Source organism: Argopecten irradians, chromosome 3 (assembly GCF_041381155.1).
Source record: "Argopecten irradians isolate NY chromosome 3, Ai_NY, whole genome shotgun sequence".
Taxonomy (NCBI): Eukaryota; Metazoa; Mollusca; class Bivalvia; order Pectinida; family Pectinidae; genus Argopecten; species Argopecten irradians.
Window position 1 is genome coordinate 26520814 of NC_091136.1, and position 24758 is coordinate 26545571.

The 24758-nt window shown below is 33.5% G+C and overlaps 2 protein-coding genes across 8 annotated transcripts in view; both read left to right on the forward strand.

Annotated features, from left to right (window-relative positions):
- The window catches only part of LOC138318013 (1-phosphatidylinositol 4,5-bisphosphate phosphodiesterase beta-1-like), a 103812-nt gene extending 94329 nt beyond the window's left edge, over positions 1 to 9483 (forward strand). For all 7 annotated transcript variants that reach the window (XM_069260032.1, XM_069260029.1, XM_069260036.1 and 4 more), the window contains 3 exons: positions 2014 to 2071; positions 2692 to 2778; positions 3303 to 9483. In XM_069260032.1, the coding sequence (XP_069116133.1) occupies positions 2014 to 2071; positions 2692 to 2778; positions 3303 to 3401 (244 nt within the window). In that variant the 3' untranslated portion in view covers positions 3402 to 9483. The remainder of the gene's footprint in view (positions 1 to 2013; positions 2072 to 2691; positions 2779 to 3302) is intronic.
- A 4340-nt stretch (positions 9484 to 13823) lies between these two features.
- On the forward strand, positions 13824 to 24681 carry LOC138318015 (serine/threonine-protein phosphatase PP1-beta catalytic subunit-like). Its single transcript, XM_069260038.1, is given in 9 exon segments — positions 13824 to 13906; positions 17766 to 17897; positions 18452 to 18573; positions 18575 to 18683; positions 19203 to 19307; positions 20479 to 20550; positions 20672 to 20823; positions 21095 to 21229; positions 21519 to 24681. Coding segments are annotated over 9 exon segments (1008 nt in total). The 5' UTR covers positions 13824 to 13830; the 3' UTR covers positions 21624 to 24681.
- The last annotated feature ends 77 nt before the right edge of the window (positions 24682 to 24758 follow it).

Consider the following 24758-nt stretch of genomic DNA (forward strand, 5'->3'; position numbering starts at 1 on the left):
ATTGTAGCTCAAGAGACTTTCAGACAGAAAAGGAGGTCGTCTTTAGAGCTACAATTGGTGCCTATTACTGCTAATGGAGCAAAGTAATGATTATGCAAACCATTATAAAAGGTCTGTTTGCATTATATCATTCTTGTTTGATATCGCTTACCTACTCAACGATAAAACTGAACCACATAAAATATCAAAGTCCCACCGAGGCATTATTATTTTACATAATACATATGAAGGTCTTTCTGAAGGGAATTTATACGGCAAGTCCACAAATTGTGAATTTGACGTCTTGTGAGTGGTACGGTAGATATAAAGAATGGTAGTTATGTTTGTTTTGGACAAAAATAATATGTAAATGCATGTATACGCATAAAATAATCAAAAACCTACAAAAAGTATAGAAAACTGTGCCCGAGTGATTTTCGGAGGCAGTGCTCCACCACGACACATAGGGACCAATTTGTAACCGGCCGAAAGGTATAGCAGGCCGGGTACGTATATTCGGTCTAGGTAGGTTTCTGTCTGAGTAAAATACTTATCCTTCAGTCAGGATCTGAAATACAAACCTACATAGATAGGAATATTAGTTGGAAGTGAATTACCATCTGCAGGCCTGCTAAAGGCTTACATCCAGCAGAATTCATATCTAATAATTTCTCTACATTTATTGTCAAAATGAGTGACAGTAAACAAAGTATTATTGATAAATAAGGCTGATTTTAATTGAAGATTTTGGATGTTTCATTTTTACAAATTAAATAATAGCATAGTACTTATAAGGCCAAAAAAAATGTCTGTTAAGGGTTACATTGGCAAAAAGAATTATAGTGTCGGTCGGTCGGTCGGTGTGTTTTTTTTATATTGTCTGTCACTCTAAAATGATGGCCAGAAACGAAGTCTGAGATCGAAATCCCAATTTTTTAAAATAATTTCGTAGAAAAGTGGGGAAAAAAATTCAGGTCGGGGTAAAAAATTAGGGTCGGACGGGTAACCCTAAACAGGCATTATTTTTGTTTTGGCCTAATCAGCTAATTTCTTTCTGAAGACTTCGAAAATGTAGTCTTAAAACAAAAGTGACATCCCAAGTAATTGTTACATACTTCAGTTTTCTTTCTTTTTAGCCCACCATCATCAGATAAGGCCCTAATTTTTCATAATGCATTTTGGGACCAATCAGTCAACAATATGGCTGACCGTCGGCCATTCAGTCAACAATATGGCTGACCGTCGGCCATCTTGGATTTTGATAGTTAAAGTTTGTTACCGCTATTTTTCAGAAAGTACTGAAGGGATCTTTCTCAAATTTCATATGCATATTGCATTTTGGGACAGATCGGTCAACCGGTGGCCATCTTGGATTTTGATAGTTAAAGTTTGTTACTGCTATTTCTCAGAAAGTACTGAAGGGATGTTTCTCAAATTTCATATGTAAGTTCCCCTAGAACCCTCGTTGTGCATATTGCATTTTGGGACCAATCGGTTAACAACATGGCCGACCGGCGGCCATCTTGGATTTTGATAGTTAAAGTTTGTTACCGCTATTTCGTAGAAAGTACTGAAGGGATCTTTCTCAAATTTCATATGCATGTTCCCCTTGGACCCTAGTTGTGCATTTTGCATTTTAGGACAGATCAGTCAACAAGATGGCCGACCAGCGGCCATCTTGGATTTTGATAGTTATAGTTTGTTACCGCTATTTCTCAGAAAGTACTGAAGGGATCTTTCTCAAATTTCATATGTAAGTTCCCCTAGGACCCTAGTTATGCATATTGCATTTTGGGACAGATCGGTTAACAAGATGGCCGACCGGTGGCCATCTTGGATTTTGATATTTGAAGTTTGTTACTGCTACAAATCTCAGAAAGTACTGAAAGGATCTTTCTCAAGTTTCATAAATAGTATGTAGTAAAAGTTTGAAAAGCAGGGAAAAGATCCCTCTTTCTGTTGTCAGACATAGATCATTCTTTGGTGGGTGCCAAGATCTCTTGTTTATGTTATTATTTCATTTGTTCATTTCAGACGAAGACGTGAAGCACAGCAAAAGCATGTAGATTTAGTTGTTGAGCGGAGAAGGAAGGTAACTGTTTTAAAAGTTTCCATTAACATAACTTTTCATTCAATCTATTTTTCATATCTTTTACTGGCATACTGTTAATCAATTCTTTTCGTATATAATACATTTCACATTATCATTTTCAACATCAAGGATTAATCAGTATACCTTGTTGTTATGTGTTACTACTCATGCATATGTCAAACTTGTAATTCAATTGGGAACTATCTACATCCTATTTCCTATAGCGGTACCCTGTATATGCCAATTTGCCTATCGTTTGGTTCTTCTTACAAACACCATATAACTTTGACCATTAGAAAGGTTCCTAGATTGCAACACCAAACTTTCAATGTATTTCAAAACTTGACAACTTGAAAACATGATAGCAGATGTTCATCAGTGTTTACTGATAGTATACACGTAGTAGTAATTGACTGGCAATTATGCATGCGTGTGTATGGCTTAATCAATAATTTGTGAAACATTTGAATTCCTGTTTTGAGTTCTCTCATTAAATTATGTGAAAAATACAACAGTTTTTCAGTCGGATCTAATGAGAAAGGACCATTAACATAACTGTCTGATGATTCGATAAACTAAATACTTCTACTCTTTGTAAATAAATGTTTGTCTGTTTACAGCTTAGTGATATACTTGCCAAGAAGACAGATGAATTGAACAAAGCCCTGGAAGGAGTTGTGGAAGAATTTGAGAAAGAGAGACTACAGGCAAGTATAGGATACACTTTCTCCCACCATTCACAGATATGTCACCGATTTTATCTGTGAAAGATTTCCCTGTCAACCCCTAAGGTATGATAGATAGTGTGTACTAACCTACAATGGCATGATGCTATGAATTCATGCGTCATAACCGTGATGTAATTTAATGATAACGTAATGAATTTTGACATGCCATAAACATACCCAAGGCCATGTCACAATTAAAATGGTTCTTATGGGACAATTATTACATACTTTCCTTTGTATGTGTGAAAACCCTCGGAAGATTCATGAATGTTCAACCCACAGCAACCCTCGGGTTGGAGAACATCAATGAATTACCCCTCGTGTTGTGATTTCGTTGTCATACCCTCGAGGCAGGAAAAGATTTTATTAGTCCTTTATCAAACAAAACACATTAGTAACAGAGTTTAAGAATGTTTTCTGTAAATTTGAAATGGCTGTTAACGTTTTAAACATATTCATATTCTCTAGACTTTGCTAAACTTGACCTCTTCTCTGTTCTGTAGGCTCCAGAAAAGTTGAAAGCCGAGTACGAGGAGAAATGTGAGAAACTGGTAACTCAGCAGAAAGGATGTGAGACAGTGGAAGAAAACACACAGTTATAAGGACCAGTATAACTAGATTTGTGATACCTAGCACTCAAAGCCAGGCACATGGAGGCCAGGCGTCCCATTACCAGCGCATAGATCAAAGGCCAAGCACCAGTTTATGGGAGAGTCCTTTATGACCAAACGGCCAACCACTGGTTGTTCTCTTCACTTTAGAGAAATGGAACTTTCTGGTTATCATTGTTAAATGGATCACTACACAATCATCAATTTTCTGGGATCAATTTGTTTTTTCTCGGCTTTGGTGACTAATTTTTCCGCCTGATCGTGGCCATTTTTACACTGGCGTTAGAAGCTGCGTGTACACTGTGTGGTATCTTGGTCGCCAGTCTGATTTGGAAATAGAATGCTGTAAAAGAGGTTCTCAATAGCTTCTCATTGTCTCCGTTGTATTGACATGTTTTTATACGAAAATAAGAATATCAGTGATCTTGTGTACCAAAGTTGGCAGAACAAAATGTAACCTAGTGTCTGATCTCTTCTTTATTGCGATTCGTATATAAAAATTGTTTTACAGTTACATATTTAGCCCCTTTTACAACATACTGTTTACATTAATCTATATACTATTTGATGTCTTTCTTGATGCTCGGGACAAAATATGACAGTATGGTGCCGATATGTGTTCCGCTGTCCGCAGTGACAATTTGTTACGGCGACATGTCCCACACTAAAATGTGGCTTTATGTATAATGTGTGTGATGTCCTATTGGTTTAGATAGACGGAGGTATAACTAGTTGTCTGTCAGTCGGTAGCATCAACTGATAGATGACATAGGAAAACATGACATATTTCATAATTTACCAAGTGATGTAAATTCAAGGTGATCACTGTCTTGTCTTGTTGTGTCCATAGAGTTGTTTTGGGGTCTGTGGAATAATACATTGAAATCAATTCATACAAACACATACTACACAAATTGTAGAAATTAGGATATCTATAGTGGAATATGGGACCGAGAAAAATTGCAATGCAATGTATGTATTTACATGTCCTCCGCTGTACATTTGAGTAGGATTAGTGTATACAGTGGAATATTGAACTGAAAATAATAGGACTTAAAACAGTAGAATATAGGACTGAAAATGGTAGAATATAAGGCTAAAATTCACTTTATATAAATGTCTTATTGCACAGCAAAGTAGAGTAGAGGGTATTTAGTGGGGAAAGGAGGTAGTGTAGTCTAACATTTATATAATTACTATAACTAGTTTTCTGCACTAAATAAGAGTCCTTCTTTACATTTAGGACTATGTTACATCACTTTCACTTGTATAAGATACTGATGTACATTGTTTGAAATGAACGCAAAATTCTTATTTAGCATGTTAGCTGTATTTTCAATGATAAGAAATGTGAACATTATACATTATGAATATGTGCTATTATAGAATTTATAACAAATGGGCCATTTAAGAATTTATTACAAATGGGATATTATAGAATTTATTACATATGGGCCATTATAGAATATGTTACAAATGGGCTATTATAGAATTAACTTTAAATGGGCTATTAAACAATTACCGGTAATTACAAATGCATCATTTTAGAATTTGATACACATTGAACTTAAGCTATTGTAGAGCTCAATATAAATATACACTTTTATGACATTTTCTCATTAGAGCAGTCATTACATGAATACAGTACATTTTGAAACTTATTTGTATTGATTGAAGATAACACAAAAATATATAAAACATGAAAAAATAGCTTATTTAAGGACCTCTGAGAACATGGGGCATTGAAGATAACATAGCCGACTTTATGGGTTGTTTAACATTAGATTTTACCTACAGAAAAAAAAACATATCACCTTATACAAGTTTTTCACCTGTACAAGACAGCCCCATTTTAGTTATGTGTTAAATATAAAATTGGTAACAGGGTCACATGTCATTGTGATATGTTGGTTGACCCCTGTAGGAGTCATTGATTGTGAAATTGTATGTAAATGATTCCCGGCATTAACCTTTTGTTAGGTCAATATCCCATATACACAAGTCTTACTACCACCATTTTCTGTACACCTCATTACATTCCATCATGTTTATAGTTTCTTTATCCGTGTTACGACCTGATTTAGTGACATATATATATCTATATATACTGTGCTTTAGGTATAAGATTTTGAGGTGTTCTAGACTTATGTTTAGAACATTGATGCACAAATTTGTTGTGAAGTCTGTTGTGTATGCAAGTGGGTTCAGTGACATCGTCATTGAGTTGTTATGTTGTCTACAGACATGTAAATTATCTTCAGTTGATCATTATTCTGTTATTGTTGATGGACCCAGGGGTCTGGACGACGACGACGGCGGTTTCACTGCGGTTACACTCTCCATCATCACCCTGTGGACTCGGAATATTGTACAGATTTTATTATTACTTATATTATATGCATATTTCTTTTTTCAAAACCGATTTGTTGATATGTTTCCCTGATTTTTATGTGATATTTTTTCCATATTTGTCAAACATATGTTTATTATTATATATATATGATATATCCTGTATTATTTCCATTGTCTGTTTTCATGTCTAACCTTATCTCACAATGGATATCACTTTTATTGTCTAATAACTGCCATTACCTGTACACTTGGTTATATAACTGGTTTTCTAACACGTGTGCTGAAAGGTTACACTCCACTAGATTACCTTTTCTCATCTGGTTATAAGACCTCTAAAACCATTATTAAGTGGCAAACTGGCCTCTTAACCTGGTCATGTGACTATTTGATAACCAATGACATTACAGTATACCATGTCATGTGTTTATCTGATAACCAATGATATCATGACACTTTTAAGTCATTGTCGGGCAACGGTGGCAACCCAAGGGGTCGTATGTGGTGGTGTAATTTCGATAACCTTTTTAACACCAGTAACAAGTTTCAGGTAACTAGTTTTGTGACTTTGGAACTGCCAACCATCTCATGTACTAGCTTTATGTCGAAATCTCGTTTTATATGGACTGTATTCGTTTGTTTACGACTTCTACAATAGAAGCTGGATGTCGTCGAATTCAATTTGTTGTTCTCTGCAAATGTGTTGCATTGAAATAGAATAATGGTCTTTCAAAGTATGTTTTATTACAGAAATTATATTCATTTTCCCTTCCTTATCTTTAAGACAAAAACCTGGGTTAGTATCACAGTTGTGTTAATTACAGGTGAAATATTACAGGTAAGACTATACAAATGGGAGCAAGTGATGAGATGTCATAGTAATTTTCAACTTGAATATTTGAAAAGCACACTTACATTTATGCCAAAAAATTATTTTACTCAAAAGTGTTATTATTTTTGGAGTGTAGGCAATTGAGCCGGTTTGAAATATCATATTGTGGTACTTTTCCAAAGCATAATTGGTGAGACAATTTAGAATTCAGGTTAATCTCTATGGTTTGTACAGTGGATTGTGTGGACAAGGGAGATAACTCAATAAGGTGTTGTGACATACACAATTTGGCCTACTGTTGGTTACATTTGCCTAGAGGAGCTAAAGAGACACAAAATATAACCTGTGAAATCCTGTTCCCTGATGTAACGAACCACAGTGAGTCTACATAATGTAGACAGTTGTTTTGGGGTAGTTTTATCGTTCAAGTTCGATTTGTGTTTATCTACATAAAGATAATGACATGTTGGTTTTGCCTATGTCCTTTGCATAAAAAAATAATATGATAAATGTAGGTTGTGCATGCCTACTGTATAGATGTCTGTGATGCAGTCACAAATTATCAGAAATGTTGAAAAGTACCAAATCATATATATATTATAAGCCGTAATGAGTACAAGTTCCTGTGTATTTGTTTATTGATATTAATTTCTCTTCTTCCAAAACCGCTTGAACAAAAACACAATGCATTAAAATTGCCCAACCCAAAATTTACTCAATATTTTAATAGTATGCCAAATTATTGCCAAATTTTATGAGGAATTTCAGTGGCTGAAGAAAAATCCTTACATGTAGTGTATATTTAGTGGTGAGGTTGAGAGGCTATGTTAGTTTTTTTGTCAGATTATTCAGATATAGAAATCATTTAAAGTTAGAGTGGTATAAAACACACAAAACTCTTCTAGATAATAGTCTATACACAAATTAGAAAACATGTTTAAAATAAAGCTGTCTTTGTATATCCATTGATTCTTTAATTTCTTTGGCTGTACTAGCTCTGATTGGTAGATTTGTTTCCCTTGCTATACTCTGACTGTTAGATTCGTTTCCCTTGCTATACTCTGATTGGTTGATTCATTTCTCTGACTGTACTCTGATTGGTAGATTTATTCCTCTTGCTACTACATGTATATCCTGATTGTTAGATTAGCAAGGATTTGATCGGTATTTTGCAGATGATAATCACATATAGAACATTTCAAATGCGATCTTTTTAAGCTTTTAAATACTCCTGTAGTGCTAAAATATTAGTCCAACATTCTGAATAATTAGGTCAAAGCATGATTATAAAAATTGACTTTTTTCTGCATCAGTGAAAGGTTTTTTAACCACAATTTTTCTAATGCATTATATCTCAAAAACTTCAGACTTTAGGGTAGTCCTTGCTACGCTTTTATTTCTCTACATTTATTGTATTCAGGAGTGTTAAAATTTAATAATATCCTGCAATATAATCAATACCCCTTGGTACGGATTGATATCTTTCTCCATTCTCTAGATAATGTAAGATTGTTTCATTGCTCACTGATTTTGTTACGTGTATATGGCATGACACTTAATGTCAGACCACGTTTAACTTTAGAAGTTTGTATACGTTGAAATATATGTTATATTTTATTTCTTTACTAACTTTTCTAGTCTGACCAGTACACAGTTCTACCTTAATATAATTAACCTGGCAAGTCCTTTCATGTTCATCTCTATTATAGATATTTTTAATTTGTCTCAAATTTTGTTGAAGCATATATATATATATATATAGGTTTAATGTTTGGTAAGAGTGACTGTTTTGTTATATTGTGTGCAAGCCCTGTTTAGTTGATCAGAACCAATTTGTGATATTTAGACGGAGAATTATTTACTTCTGTGCTTGATAAATATATGGGTTTGTTAAACTAAAGATACATGTGCATTTGTGGTTTGGGGTTTAGTCCTATAAATATATATTAAATATGTGTATAATTCTGTGTATTCTGGGTATTTCGTCTCTGCATATTACAGAGTTGTCTGCCCCTGCGGGTGGGCACTGATTGTTGCATCATCAGTATGTCTGGGATAATTACGTTGTTTTCTCTGAAAAATTTCCACAAGGGCTGCTGACTCTGTAACATGTTAGTACAGAATTCCCACTTTACTTCGAAATAACCAAACTTCCCAGAAACAGACTCCAATAGTAGGTTTGATAAAATATTTTACCTGTAGGTGCAAAAACAAAAGATGAACTGCTTAAAGAAGTGCCTGATAAGCTAAAACACTATTATCGTCATAGCAATTTTTTCCCTCCATCTCTCACTACTTAAGAGATGTTTTTCACTGTAGCTGTTTTCTATTATTGAGTATAGTCAAACCTGTTTGAGAGGTCATCAAGCTGACACATACCGTATAGCGGGTTAGTTTATGTGGAATCATATTTTTGCAATTTTGTGCGGGCATTACTATGACTTGAAAATTTGATCTGCGCAATATTTAGAAATGATTGGGTCATATATACCATGAAAGCCAGATTATTTTAACCAGTCTGTGGTTGATCTACTAGAAAAAAGGAACTATGATGAACCTCTAGAAATGTAGCAGCTAACTTTCTCATACAACTACCAACTACTAAACTCAACTCCTTGTCAAAGAGATCATGATGTTATATTAAAAATGAAACAAAACTAAATAAAACCATCAAAACATATCAATGATTTTTAATGATTGGCTTGATATAGTGTATGAGGTCATCATATAAAACAATAGAACATTTCATTGTGAGATTTTTTTTAATCTGGTTTTAACCAGCTCCCAGTTTTGAGCTCCAATTTTGCGCTGTTCTCTTGTGTGACCTGTTATTCAGGTTTGATTGTATTGATTTATGATCTGAAGTCTAATCCTGTTGGCTATATTTAACTTAGTTGGCTATATTTAACTTACAGGGTTTACAAGGCACTAATACACAAAGTTGCTGGTGTTATTAACATTTGTATTCTATATAATAATCTTAATTTCTTTCTTTCCTTCTTCTATAATATTTCATGTATTCAAGAAGTCTTTCAAATACTACAATCTTACTGACTCCTAGTTTAAAATAATAATAATTAACCTTTAATTTCAAAGAATTATAGTATAAAAATTTATTTGAAAATAAAATAAATGTGATATAGCTGTAATACAGACAAATTTCTTTGTATTATGCATGGTATTTGAGCTTTTAAGAGCAAATAGTTTTCATCCAAAAATAAGTAACATTCTATTTTTACAAGAACAGATAACTCTCTAATAACACATGTAAATGTTTAGATGGTCTACAGTACACAAGTTTATCTACAAATGCAAACCAATTTTTTGCAACTAATGAACTAGTTAAAAAAAATAGAATACTAAAAGGTTTTTAAATTTCATAAATGATTCAAAGATACTTTGAATGATATGCTTTTGAAAAGAGAGGAGAAAATGTATTGATAGATATTTAAGTATTCAAAGCTTATGCCTAATAATTTGTAATATCCTGAGGTACTGATATTTTCTGTACATTTAAACACTATTTGGGCATTTCACACCAATGTTAAGGTTTGTGGGAAACTCGGTCGATCTCGACTCTCAATACCAGCATAAAAGTTGTCCTATTATCGCACCAATAGCTTCCTTGTTGAGTACTGGTATATTACACGTATCTGTCAACTGTATTTTTCTGTTGCCTATGTGATGTTGTTGCTATGAAACATTGTCCTATGCTTTATGTATGTACTGGTATTGTACATTTGTTTTTCAATTTGTTAATATTTGCCCAATACCCATAATATTATATACAATATATATACATAATTCTATAAATATTATCTAATATGTAAATTATTAATATGGAAATACTATTAGAAAACTTGAAAAAAAATAAAATGTGTATGAAACAATAATTGTCTGTGCTTAATTAATACCCAATCAACAGGCTTGTAATAAGTGCTAAGTATTTATGGGGGAAACCAGAGACTATGAGAAAATCCATAGACCATCAGACAGTACATTCACAACCCAAACTTGACAGAAAATAGTTTAATGTCAAAGAGCACAGTACATCATTAGATGAACCATCATGTGTATGGATAAAGCAATAATAGTCCTAATAGAACTCTTATACAACATATCTGTCTTTTGGAGATATCATCACAAATTTTATGATGCTTTTACTTTTAAAGCACATGAATGCTCATAATACTTTAAAATGCAAGACGGTACAAATAAACCGCCAGAAGAGTTAAGCAGACCCACCTCTCAATTCCTGTATGGACCCATCATTCGTCTAGGTCTGTAACCACAGGGATCTGAGAATGAAGTATCCGAAAGATTTCGTCCATAAGGAAACTTTGCCTATAACTTAAGCTCACGCCTGGGAACGCATGGCTCAACCTCGACGCTGACATACTTCTAATCTAACAAGGCCTGATGTTAAACCAATGTAAAACCGTCATTTGAGGTGTGATATGTCTGTTAAGGCACAAGAATATGGGAAATGGTTAAGTTATATATTCGACCTACCCTTTGTCAAAGGGCATTTTTCAGACCTTTTGTGCGTCTAGTAAGGATTTAGGGGATACTATGTAAAACAAATATTACGTATATAAACTGTATTTATCTATAGAATTGAACGCATAAATCTTGCTCGATCGTCCATGATGGACCAGTATCGGTAGCAAGGAATTACTTTTTAAAACAAACGCCAGGATGTGAAAAGGCGCTAAATACACATCATTTCTGAATGAATACAAATCGTCATGCAGTTATTCAATTAAACCACAGAACTTTTATAGGAAGACGGGAGTCGCCTGAATCGCAGGGACCTGGCACGGATTTTTTTAACCAACAGTAAAAACCGGCAGTTCAATCAATACTAATAGATCAAGGAGCAACCCAGTTCATAAGGATGTGGTCCGACACATCAGAGAGATCTAGCACTAGGACAAACTCGACAAATATTCCCCCAGCATACTAAAATATCGATCAGGAAGAACTCATTCTCCGTTAGGATTGCTTCAATATGGAATAACCTACCAGACCATGTCGTTACATCTAAGACATTGGACACCTTCAAAAACAGATTGGACAATTACTGGAACGAACAGGAAATCAAATACAATAACTATAAAGAGAATATCAGCTAGGAAGTGACTATAATCATAATATGTAACTAAATAATATTATGAGTCCAGCAAAGAGGATCTATAAGGAGTCTGTGCTGGAAAACATCATTAAGAATCATTAAGAATCAATCAAAACATTTGTTTCTGTCCAAACCCACGATAAGACGTATAGGCCTATGTTACTGTATATCGTCATATCATCATGTATACATGTACCACACCACGAGGCAGACTGACTTTCTGGTTTGAAAAAGATTCTCAGTTGATTTGGAATCGTAATTAGTGTGTACAAATTGTTAAGAAAATCAATCCATTATGTATTTATACTTTTTTCACGATAGATCTATTAAAAATGTATAGGCCTACCGGTATATATATTACATGCAAGTTCCACTTTTGAGCGGCGCCAACTTTAGTATTCTTTTTGTAGCAATGCTTTATTCTGGTTGGCGTTGCTTTTGTAGCAAGACAATTCTGGTTGAAATTGCTTTTATGGTAACTTGGTCATTATATATGGTTTGAGTTGCTGTTGTAGCAAGGCAATCCTGGTTCAGTGATGGTTGGAATTGCTTTTGCAGCTTTGTGGCAATGCAATTCTGATTTGAGTTGTTTTTGTAGCAAGATTATTCCGACTGGCGTTGCTTTTGTACTAAGGCAAATCTGGTTTCAGCTGCTAGAAACGGTACGTTAATGAAGACGTGGGGGTAATCAATCCCGCCACAAGTCGCTGAATGTGTAATAATTATAACTGCAAAAAAAAAAAAAAAAAAAAGTGGCATCTCATGACAAAACATCGTACATGATACTCAACATTTACAATTAATAAAAAACCACAAACAAACGAAAACAACAAAAACGTGCCAACTATTTACCAAATAAGGTTTTTTGGGGCACTTGTTATAAAAGCCTAGAATCCGAGTATAAAATCCGATTGGAGAGTGGAGAATTTTGAAGTCTTCTTTTGGTTATGTATTACCGTATTTTATATCTTGTCCAATTTAAGTCTCTTTAATTCCCAGCTTGTCAATTTTCTTGACATAAGCATTAAACAAAAAATGAGACAATCCTGCATTTTCAAAACGGTTGTTCTGGTATGAATGGAAACACGATAAGGTTTTTTACATGACAACCAAAAGTGACATTGTACTGAAATAAGCATAACCTAGCTGTACATTTTTATTTTGACGCGAACATTTTCCCATATTTTTTACTAATCGAGATTAGTTTCACAAATCGATTAAAGTAATACCATTCAATCCTCTTAATATCATGTTCCATTTGTCGGGCAAAGATATGATATTAAGAGGAATATTACATTAACAGTTGAAGGGATTTTCGGTCATTTTCACGCATCAAATTTTTTTATGTCACCATGATAATTCATGAAAAAATATATATTAAATAAAGATTGTTTTGAAGACGTTTGGTAACATGCAACGTAATAATTTCTGTACTATGGTCAGTTTAGATTTGAGTTATTGTTTAAAAAAATCTCCAGCACAGTTACCCAGAAATCTTAAAGCATATTTAAGTCTGATAGACTCTACAATCTTGGGCCTGAGTTCACCTGTGTTATAACCATGTTATGTTTTAGGACAGAAGCAATTGATAACATCAACAATTTGGAATATTAGAAAGAATATAAAGCGAAAAAAACTGATGCATCAAGGAAATGTGATATTTACCAGAAAGTGGATTCTGCTCACCTGTATAAAATGTAGGCCTACTGTAGGGAATAGATATACCGTACATATACAAGTGCACTAAAATTCAGGTAAATTGAAAAAAGAACGGGATTTTCAAGATGATAGATATAAAACTGTTATGACGGCCATATCTTACTTTTTATCCGTTTAGAAATAAATAGAATCGTTAAATACATATGTTATATTTTTTTGTAATGAATAGCATGACTGAATTTTATACTTTAATAGCTTTAGCTACAATAATGAAGATTAATCGATATATCACTAAGAAAAAGTAACAAAAGAAACGTAATTTTACATTGATCTTTTTATTGTTAATCTTTATGTTGTCTTAAAATTGCTAAGATTCCGCTACTTTCTATATATGTACATGATGTGTGTAGCCCAAAAATATCTTTTGAGGTCATTGAGCAAGATTGATGACGTCACGAGAAATAGTCAAGATGGCGGAGACTGAGTTGAACGTCGATAGCTTGATATCGCGCCTTTTGGAAGGTAGTTTATAGTATCAAAGAGACACATAATGATTTAAAGATATTTTAGCAAGAGTTAACTCATTGTTCCTCGATTGCTTGTAGGACAATAATAGGAAATTTGATGTTATACCATGATTTTTCACCCGGGCACTTTTTCTTCCTGCTTCTTTTCGTCCCGCCTCGAAATGTAACAGAGCAATTTGTTGTTGACAACACCATCATAAAGTTTGTTCTGTTCTATGATATGCCTATCAAAAACTGATTAATTATATAGGCATTGTTGTATATTGTTGTTTATTCATTTATTATTATATCTGACGTAATAGTTTGTTTACCATTATGCAGCTCATCGTATCTATTCTTGGAAAACACGTACCACCCTGATCAGATTAGTCGCGGTTCTGTCAGAACAGGAGAGGTGTTTTGGTAAAATAAGGATAAGTTTCACCTCGGGTTCAAATATGTTGATATTTTATTATTTTCACTATAGCATCCTGTCCCTGTTATTACATCACATACATGCATTGACACCACCAGGACTGTGATGTTTTTGTTTATTTTAGGATAAACATTTGTAGCAATTGCAATGAGTAGATGTGCATATGAGGTTGATATTGTTTGTTTCCTTTGCTTTAACGTGTATAACAATGTTAGAGGACCAGACAAAATGAACCTAAGTTAGCTATAGGCATGCATGCATACCTATATGGTTGCAAAAGTAGACCCAAACTTTGTGTAATTTAGGAGTTTAACATTGGATTATTGATTTACCTGATCTTCGTTCTATTGATAAGCCATTGGCTTCTAGACCACATATACTTTCGACTTCTGTCATGTAGATTTCATCAAGTTGCGCATGTCCGATGTAATCAAGTTCATTTCCTTCACTAAATTTTAGATCTTCCGATCCTATATATATATAAAGTCTGTGCTTTCCATTAATAGCACTTGTTTCCGTTTTCTAAAAACTATTGTACAAACACTTGATAAAAGTCATGTACAATCCATTTTACATATATTAAGATAATATACTTCCGGTGAAATAAAGTTCTCTTCACCTGGCACAACAGCTAAATTATATGTACACAATTTATGAGGTTTGGACTGTATATATATATATATATATATATGCAGTTAGATCTCACTGTAGCAATCTGGGTTAAATTTCAAAGGATGGTTCTTCCACTCATTGTTTAAGTTTGATTTGAATAAATTAATGCTTTCCGAGTTAACCACTTTGTCTGATAAATTATTCCATGTGTTCACTACTCTTAAAGCAAAGGAATTACTCCTGCACGGAAGTCTTGACTGCTGTTTTTTAAGCTTTTTGTTGTGACCTCTCGTTCTCCTTTCTTCGTACCGGGGGAGTAATCCATTAGCAAAATGGCTCGTCTTGTAGAAACCATTAATAATTCTAAACACTTGGATCATATATCGTAGTCTCCTGTATTGTAGAGTTGGTAGGCCCAAAAGTTTCAGTCTTTCAGTATATGGTGTTTCACGGAGCACATGCACTTGTTTTGTTGCACGTCTTTGTACATTTTCTAGCTCAATTATATCCTTTTTCAGAATTGGGTTCCAAACTGTTAATGAGTATTCCAGTTGTGGTCGTATTAGAGACTTATAGAGTGGAAGAAACATATCCTTGTCCAACATCATGAATGATCGCTTTATCATTCCAATTAGCCTATTCGCCTTTTTCGCACAATTTGCTACGTACATGTAGACTAAACTTACGTTCGAAAGTAACTCCAAGGTCTTTCTCATATTTGTCGCAAGTAATTTGTTGTATGGATCCATCTTCTTCTCGCATGATATATTCAAAGTTGGGATTTCTTTGTCCAAAATGTAGTGTTTTACACTTAGATGAATTAAACTTCAATTGCCATAGTGTTGACCATTCACTTGATTTGTCCAAATCATTTTGAATTTTTCCGGAATCTTCAAGTTGGTTACTTGATCCGTAAATTTATGTATCACCCGCAAATAGCTTGGATTTTCCAAGTATAGCTATTGGCAGGTCATTTATATATTCCTTGAGGAACTCCATTATCTACTCTACCCAGTCGGAATGTATCTCGTTGACTACAACTCTTTGACATCTCCCTTCTAAGAATTTGGATATCCATGTCACGATTTTCCCCTCGTACTCCAACATTTTTTCCAGACGTTTATGCGGCACTGTGTCAAACGCTTTTTTAAAGTCCAAATATACCATATCCAAATTTCCACCCTCGTCCAGCTTTTTAGTTATTTCATCATTGACTTCCAGAAGTTGAAGTGTTGTAGATTTTCCTTTGATGAAGCCAAATTGCTCGTCCACTATAATATTATTCCTATCTAGATGACCCATCATATTGTCTCTAAGATAGAGATTGCATTGTAAAATGCCCCTCAATAAGTTTGAACAATCAATAATAAATTAAGCAAGTCAATAATGGATTGTCTTCAAATGACCATTGATGTTGATGTAAGATATAAAAAGAAATAAATGCATATGAACTCATGATATACACCAGAAACATATTTACATAGAGATTGGAAACTCCGCCATTTTTTACGCTCGGCAGATGTACCTCTGTATGTGTTTAGAGGTTTTTAGATGAATTCTTAAATAGTTAAATACAGCAGAATATCTTTGATATTTTATAAAAGTGCAATAATATTCAGATTATGGCTGGATCAATATATCAATAAACCGATACGTATCGGTTTTCAAAAGCGTATCAAATATCGATACGCAAACATGCTGTATATCGCTGTATCGTTTTAACAACCCAACCTACTTTTTTCATTATAGAAAGAGGAAATTCAAACAAAATTTATTCTAAAATATCTTTCAAGTAAGAGCATTTCAATCAAAAGGAAGTATTTAAAGCATCTGTGTCACCTAGATGGATTAGAAATGTTGTTTCATGACTAAGAATACAAATTGACAGAAATTAATCAACACAGATGGTGAACCAAATAAAATGTTTGGTAGGTTTTTGCCAGGTTATAGAATGTTTTATCAAAATTGTCTTTTATTGTCACAATATTCAAAACACAATGGTCAACTGAATTTGAAAAAAGAGGTCTAGTATATCATCGATACGTATTGTGTATTGTTTCAGTGTATTGTCAATACGTATCGTATCGTTTAAGACCTTCCAATACTCAGCCCTAATTCAGATGGTTCAATTGAGAACGATTTTGGATAGAAACAATATTTTTTAATTTACTTATATATTTATAAAACAAAATGCACTTGCGGTTTTGAATGTCTGATTTTCGAAAAACCAGGCAAAATTGCTTATTTTCATGCTTTCAAAAATCATATTAAAGTGAACAGTCCCATTGACGAAAGCATTTAAAGCGAGGCTGCATGGAAATGTAACCACGGACATAGTCAGCCGGGAGGACGTTTTAGGATTACTGTACTTTAAATTAATTTCTTCGTACGCAGACAGATTTTGACGAGATATTTTATTTTTCTATTTCATAAGAAATTCTACTGGATACACTCACATCATTTTTACTGACTTTAGCCATCCTTGCCCGACTGTTCACTTTAAGTAATTCTAAGTAAAAGAATATAAAGTTTAACATTTGTTTTGATGCAATAATATCATGTCTAAAAGAATACACTTAAAAGTAGTTAGCAAAGGGGAAATGCCTATAAACTGGAGGTCCCTCTACCTGTCAACAAAGACAAAGAAGAAGTTTTCAGTCTCATGTATTTATATGTGTCTATACATACCAGTATAGTAGTTCAGGCCGTGGTCTGTACTAGTAGTTAATATATATTGTGAAGTCTTCTCTTGAGTCTACTCATTGATTTGATTGATAGCATAATTTAAGTCTATACCGTAAGTGTAACAAGATGGTTTTTCTTGCAGTTCGAGGATGCAGACCGGGAAAGACTGTTCAGATGACAGAGGCAGAAGTGAGGGGATTGTGCTTGAAGTCAAGAGAAATCTTCCTTAGTCAGCCTATCTTACTGGAGCTAGAGGCACCCTTGAAAATTTGTGGTTTGTATATAATTAAAATTTCGGTAATTTTAAAATGAATTTCCAGTATGATACATGACCAGATGGGGTGTGCTGTATGATGGCTTTGACTGTATGCCTCATTGAAATAGCAATATCATATAAAGGACAAAAGTTCCAATATTACAGAGAGACAAATACAATATACCAGTCTCCTGGTACATGAACACTCACCTCATGTAAATCTTTACATAGGTCACTATCAACTTATTAATGTCACAAGAGCTTAAATAATTTTTCAGTTAAAAAATTGTATGAAACTAGTATTTTGAAGACACAAAGGAAGTGGAAAATTTAAATTCAGATAGACCTATTCTGTCTTTGCATATTAAAGAGTTTACTGCCTTTTTGGTTAAGTATTGATTGCGACATCATGTTTTTACGAACATAATGTCATATTTTTTCATAGAAAACAGGGAAAAAATGAGTTTCACTCACAAGATCTGATATATACCTGCAGGGAAGGGAGATGACTCTGTAATATGCAAATAAGTTTAAAGACAATATATGTTTTAATAGCAAACCTGTTCTTCCAGGTGACATCCATGGACAATACACAGACCTACTGCGTCTCTTTGAGTATGGCGGCTTCCCTCCAGAATCTAACTACCTGTTCCTGGGCGATTATGTAGACAGAGGAAAACAGTCCCTGGAAACAAATCTGCTTACTTCTAGCCTACAAAATTAAATACCCAGAGAATTTCTTTCTTTTACGTGGAAACCATGAATGTGCCAGTATCAACAGAATATATGGATTTTATGACGAATGTGAGTTTGGAAGGCTATTTATAGAAGACTATTTGTAATGTTATGTTTAATATCAGTGGTCATAATTAATATCTCCATACCCCAGCCATGAAATGGAGGGGGGTGGCATATATAGTGTATCACCCACCATGTCTGGCTTTGATATGGAAGAGTATATTTACAGTAGTTATTTCTTCATATAGACATTTCTTTTGTTTCCTGAGGTGGCTCAAGCCCAAATATTTGAAAACAGAGTGCAAACATTTTCTTATTCTATTGTCTTATCTGAAAATTGTGAATATCAATTGTAAGATTTATTACTTCCATCTCTTAGTTAAAAATCTTACGCTACACTGTAATTTAGTGTTTCCTCGTAATGCCATAGCATGCATTTTGTAAGATGGTAAGTAACCATTTTGAATTTAGGTCATTGTTTGCGTATGTAACTTCAGTATTTTGTGATAAAGTACAATACATTTATGTACAGTAGAACCTATCTTTTGGTATATGTCAAGAAAGTGTTCTTATTTTTTGTTTCAGGTAAAAGAAGATTTAATGTGAAGCTATGGAAGACGTTTACAGATTGTTTTAACTGTTTACCTATTGCTGCCATTATAGACGAGAAAATCTTCTGTTGTCATGGCGGTATGTCATATATATATATGTATTACAATCATATACAGACTTATAGAAGTCTTCTCAATCTTAAAAGACATGAATTTAAATGCTATATTGGAAAACATTTAATTTCTTGTATAGTATTAGTTATGACTTCATATATAAGTCTTGACTTTTTTCCCTGAAAATCGGGAGTGAGACCTATACACCAGTGCGACTTATACCTGGACGAAAAACCAAAATCAGATAATATATTTGCATTATTACATCGTGATTCTCATGTGAAAATTGTAAGTTTTACTCGCCAGTTTAGTAAAGTAATACATCAAAAATTCTCGGTGAAAGTGTTTAAAAGATATAATATGGTATTGAAAATATAATAAAAGATGAAAATAATGAAGTACCAGATGCATGTTCAATCCTAAAATTGTTTAATTCAAGTTTATACACGTAAATTACATGTAATATAGAACATAATACCGATGTTAAAAGCATCACACAGCATAAAACATTGTTTAATTGATCTCTGCATCGACAAACACCACAAGCCCATATCTGGAAGTTTAGAAAAATAATGCTTCGGTAATACATCATGGGATACGTAGTTGACTTAGAACACTCTAAATGAAGTCAATTTAAGGTTAATGATGCTAGCCTACAGTAACCCTTTACACTAAGATATATTTAATACACAAAATATATCAAAATTGAGATATAATAGAAAGAATAGAATTGAAGAAAGTGTTTTAACCGGCGTACTGAAATATGAGTGAGAGTAAGCGTGAATTCATATGGCCGCCATGTTAGTTTACACACAAGTAGACTTACAAATGGCAGAGTAAACAATTAACAGATACATTACCAATTCAGATTTACTTAAGATATTTACATCATTGGGAGTGTTAAAGGTTAATTATTTATAGTTCAAGTTTACAGACAGTTTTAGTTATTCTATTGGATCGGTAATCATTATCGTGGTCCATACTTCATAAGAAATCAATCATGATACTAACTGTTAGGTGCTAATTATTTACCACTGTACGAAAACTAAAAAAAAATCGAAAAAAAGGCCTTTGTGACTTAAACACAGATACGACTTATTATCCAGAAAATATGGTACCCTATCAACCTCCTTCATCATACTAGATGTAGGTGTACTGTGGTGATTTTAACATACGAAATGTCTGTTACTTTACAGGACTATCTCCAGATCTACAGTCAATGGAACAGATCCGCAGAATAATGCGTCCCACCGATGTACCTGACACAGGTAACATTGCCTTACACATTGCCAATTTAGTCTTACATTTCTTATTTAGAACTTTTGCTATAATACCTGGAAATGATGACATATGAATATTTAGTAACACTGTTGTTGCTCTATTATACAGGTTTGCTTTGTGACCTGTTGTGGTCTGACCCAGACAAAGATGTCCAGGGCTGGGGAGAGAATGATCGAGGAGTATCCTTTACATTTGGAGCTGATGTGGTTAGCAAGTTTCTCAATCGTCATGATCTGGACTTGATTTGTCGTGCTCATCAAGTAAGTATCATTAAAGTTAAAGTCTTCAAGTTCATTTCTGATATCTAAGAACAGATCAGAAAAGTTTAGCATGGTAAGGCCACATCAAGTAATTTTATTGTTCTTTGCAAAAGTCTATCTGAAATATCTATTCCAAAACAGTATTTAATGTGACTGAATTTATATGGTAATGAACAATAATCATTCTTGACTATGCTTTTCATTTACTATCAATTTAATTTGAAGGATGTACGAAGTGATACGTTTGTTTAACTGTTTTACATTGTTTCAGGTTGTGGAAGATGGATATGAGTTTTTTGCCAAAAGACAGTTAGTGACATTGTTTTCAGCACCAAATTACTGCGGAGAGTTTGACAATGCAGGAGGCATGATGTCAGTGGACGAAACATTAATGTGCTCCTTCCAGGTAAGTCATACAGATCATGGAACATGTTTAGCCCACTCTCTCAAATCAAGTTTATTTGAAAATGTGATAACCTTTTTTCATTTTTCTTTTTTTTTTTTGAATTAGCTATAATTACTATATATTTTTTAAGGGAGTTTCATAATACCTATTGAAATTATTCATTTGTTTACACAAAAGGGGATAATTTCACAATATGCCAACAATTATTGTAATACCTTAATTAATTGTTAGAGTATTATTTAGTTTTACCAGGCTAAGATAAATGTTTGTATTTTCATGATGAATGCAGATTCTAAAGCCATCAGAAAAGAAAGCCAAGTACCAATATGGAGGTTTGAACTCTGGTCGTCCAGTGACGCCCCCAAGGGGCCCACAGCCACCGAAGAAGAAATGATCGCAGCCAAGAAAAAGGTGGGACACCTGCTGAAAAATAGCTGCCTCACTTTAAGATGAAACCTTATCAAGTGAAAAAGTATCGGACACTTGCATCAAAATCTGTTAGGAGCCAGCAGGTTCTGTTTAAAGGTTTCATCGTAGAGTGACATGCTTCTACAGACCACTGTTGTGTGTGATAGACTGCCTTTTAGGGGCAGATCCAGCGCTGAAGAGGCATCCATCATGTAGACAGTGTATATAGCTTCAGTTTTATGAAACATCTCGAGTTGTTTTGTCAGCTTGTATTTTAATGAAGTGAATTTATAAACTTTAGGATAGAAAACTCTAAAAAAAACTGAGAGAACTGACCTACCATGCTGTAAATGCAATGAGAATCTGTGATTATAAACAGTGTACATATAAGTCCAGTGGAAACTCCACACAGCCCTGTATAGCTAAAGTTTTTATTGCCCCTTTTATGTGCTATTTTGATGCTTTGTTAGACGAACAAAGGGTTTATGTAGATAGAATGCACCTGTGTGTGTGGAGACGTATATATCTATGCAGTGTGTATGGTACATGTGTATGTGAGAGTGTGGGAGACAGAAGTGAAGAGTAAAATTATAAGTTGTCAACGAATGTGGATGTGTGTGTGTGTGTGTGTGTGTGTGTGTGTGTGTGTGTGTTGTGTGTGTGTGTGTGTGTGTTCTATTTTCAGTAGTATATTTCATACACTATAATAGCGATAAGCATTAGATAGTTGACTCAGTTTTGAGGACTGGTTTCAGAGTCTTGAGGTGAAGAATACCTCAGACACTGGTTTATCGTTCATTAAGCTTACTCCAACAAGGTAAGAAGTATAGCACGACGAGACTCTTTTGAATTATTACGTCGTGTCTGCATTGCCATCAGAAGTTTCTCAATGCCGTACATCTCATATTATTGGATTAAGCCATGCATGGTATATTGACAAATCATCAACTTTATCACCACAATGTAGTTCTATTCATGTGAATATCTGTCCCCATAGTACAAATCTTTGACTACACACATAAGGGGATTATTTGTCCTAAAGCTACTGTCTAGTTTAAGTATATTCATGTATTTCCCTTGTTGTAGCCAAAGATTTTGATATGGTTTATTGTAAAAGCTACTAATAAGTCCTTTATGAATTGTGGTTCTGCGAGAAAGATTGACATATTAATAAGATTTCATGAAAAATATGTTAACTGTATACTAGGAAAGTTTACAGCCTTTCACTTGATATTTCAACTACACAATTCCAGTGAAATGTAACCTATGTATTAAAATAAAACCTCCACATTACATTCTCCAATGTTCTCATCATTACCCTGACAGTAAAATATCTACAGGGTATTCACGATTGTGTCAATCTCGCTATAACATGAAAATATTAATGTTTTTGAAATGATCTTTGCTTAAATATTTGACATTTTCGGTAAGTTATTTTCTTAAATTTGTTTTAGGAATAATCAAAATCATCTTGTGTGTAACTGAGTATATTCGATTGAAAATTGCGTGGAACTCCATATCTATTTTTTAAAAAGCAAAAGTACCAATATATATATATATAATAGTATAAGTTAAATAACATTATAAAGATACACTCAATATTCGTCACAGTTGTTACATTACAAAGTTAGAGGGAGGGACCAAATGTCATTCAATTGCTTTGGTGTGTTAACATTTCGTTATTTTTCTCCTGGAATTTAGTGGGACACAGGAATACTCTTTCCTCCATGTTATAGACTCTGTTGTAAAGACTTCATAATCTATGAAAATAGTTGTGATCTAATCTATCTACACACTTCCTGAATTTAAACTTTTTAATAGCTGTAATTAAAGAAAAGCATTTTAGATGTAAGCTTAGCCGAGACCATTGCCATAAGTTTTTATGATCTCTGCTGTAAATAAATTACCCCTCCTTAGTTACCCTAGATTCTTGTATGTATAATAACCAGTGGTTTGGGATATTATAACATTAGACATTTAATAGGTGCATATTTAGTGTATTCTGATGTAAGGCTGTTACGTTTGTAATCAATGCTAGTAAGGCTCCTAAACCTTCACAATATCTTCATTGTACTAATCCCTTTGTTACATGCTGTATTTTAGTTTATTTATTTTGTAGATGGTGTGTGTGTGCTATTTTGTTTGTCTTACTTTCTCTTTAATTATTTGTTTGGTTAGAAGTTTGAAGATTTGTTATTTTTTCGCAGCTAATTATCTTAAAAAAATTGTTAAGATATATTGATGCACACATTCAGCAAAACTAAAGTGTGTTGGAATATTGCTGCGACCTGCTTGTACCTAATCTTTTATAAAAAGGCATGAGTTTGAGAATGGTGACATGCCTTTGTTGTGTGAATGTTGTTACACATGTATTTAGTATATAAATATATAGATGGAAGGAGAAAATTATTTATCCCACGATCTGGACAAGGCTAGGTAGTACTGCTCACATATAGGTTACTGACAATAATTAATGAGAGCTGTTCCAATAACATTAAAGGTTGTATTCTATGATCTGCTGTTCAAACCAAATCATATGTAACTATATAATAGATGTTTGGTTATTTTGTGAAAAACATGAAAATATTTACAATATATAATTTCCAAAGTCACTAGGGAAAAGATTCCTGTTAAAATTGTTTGACTTCCCAGATTCACATTTTAACACAAAATGTTTTTAAAATAATGCATATGGATATGTATAATGCATTCACAAGTATGCCACTATTACCAGTTGTTCTGTGTGTGTCACTCATTTCTATTGTAAACAATGCCATCGACATTGTCTTAATAATTGAAGTGTTTAACTAGTAAAGTAGATGTATTATAGCTGTGTTATGGAGCTTATCTGTATACGTTGATAAGAGTGATTAACACATCTCCTTTGTATGTTTTGATGAGTACACACAAACATTTTGGGTGATGACACAAGAAGATCCAAATTGTAATATGTTTTTCAAGGTTTGTTTGGTAACTATGTTCCATAAATTGTGAAAATATTTTATAAAATATTAACAAAAATACACATATTTCTGTAAATTGCCTCTGCTGTTTTCTGTTGTGTATATTTTAATTTGGATATATTACATTTTATTAATCCAAAATAACTGAACCAAATTCT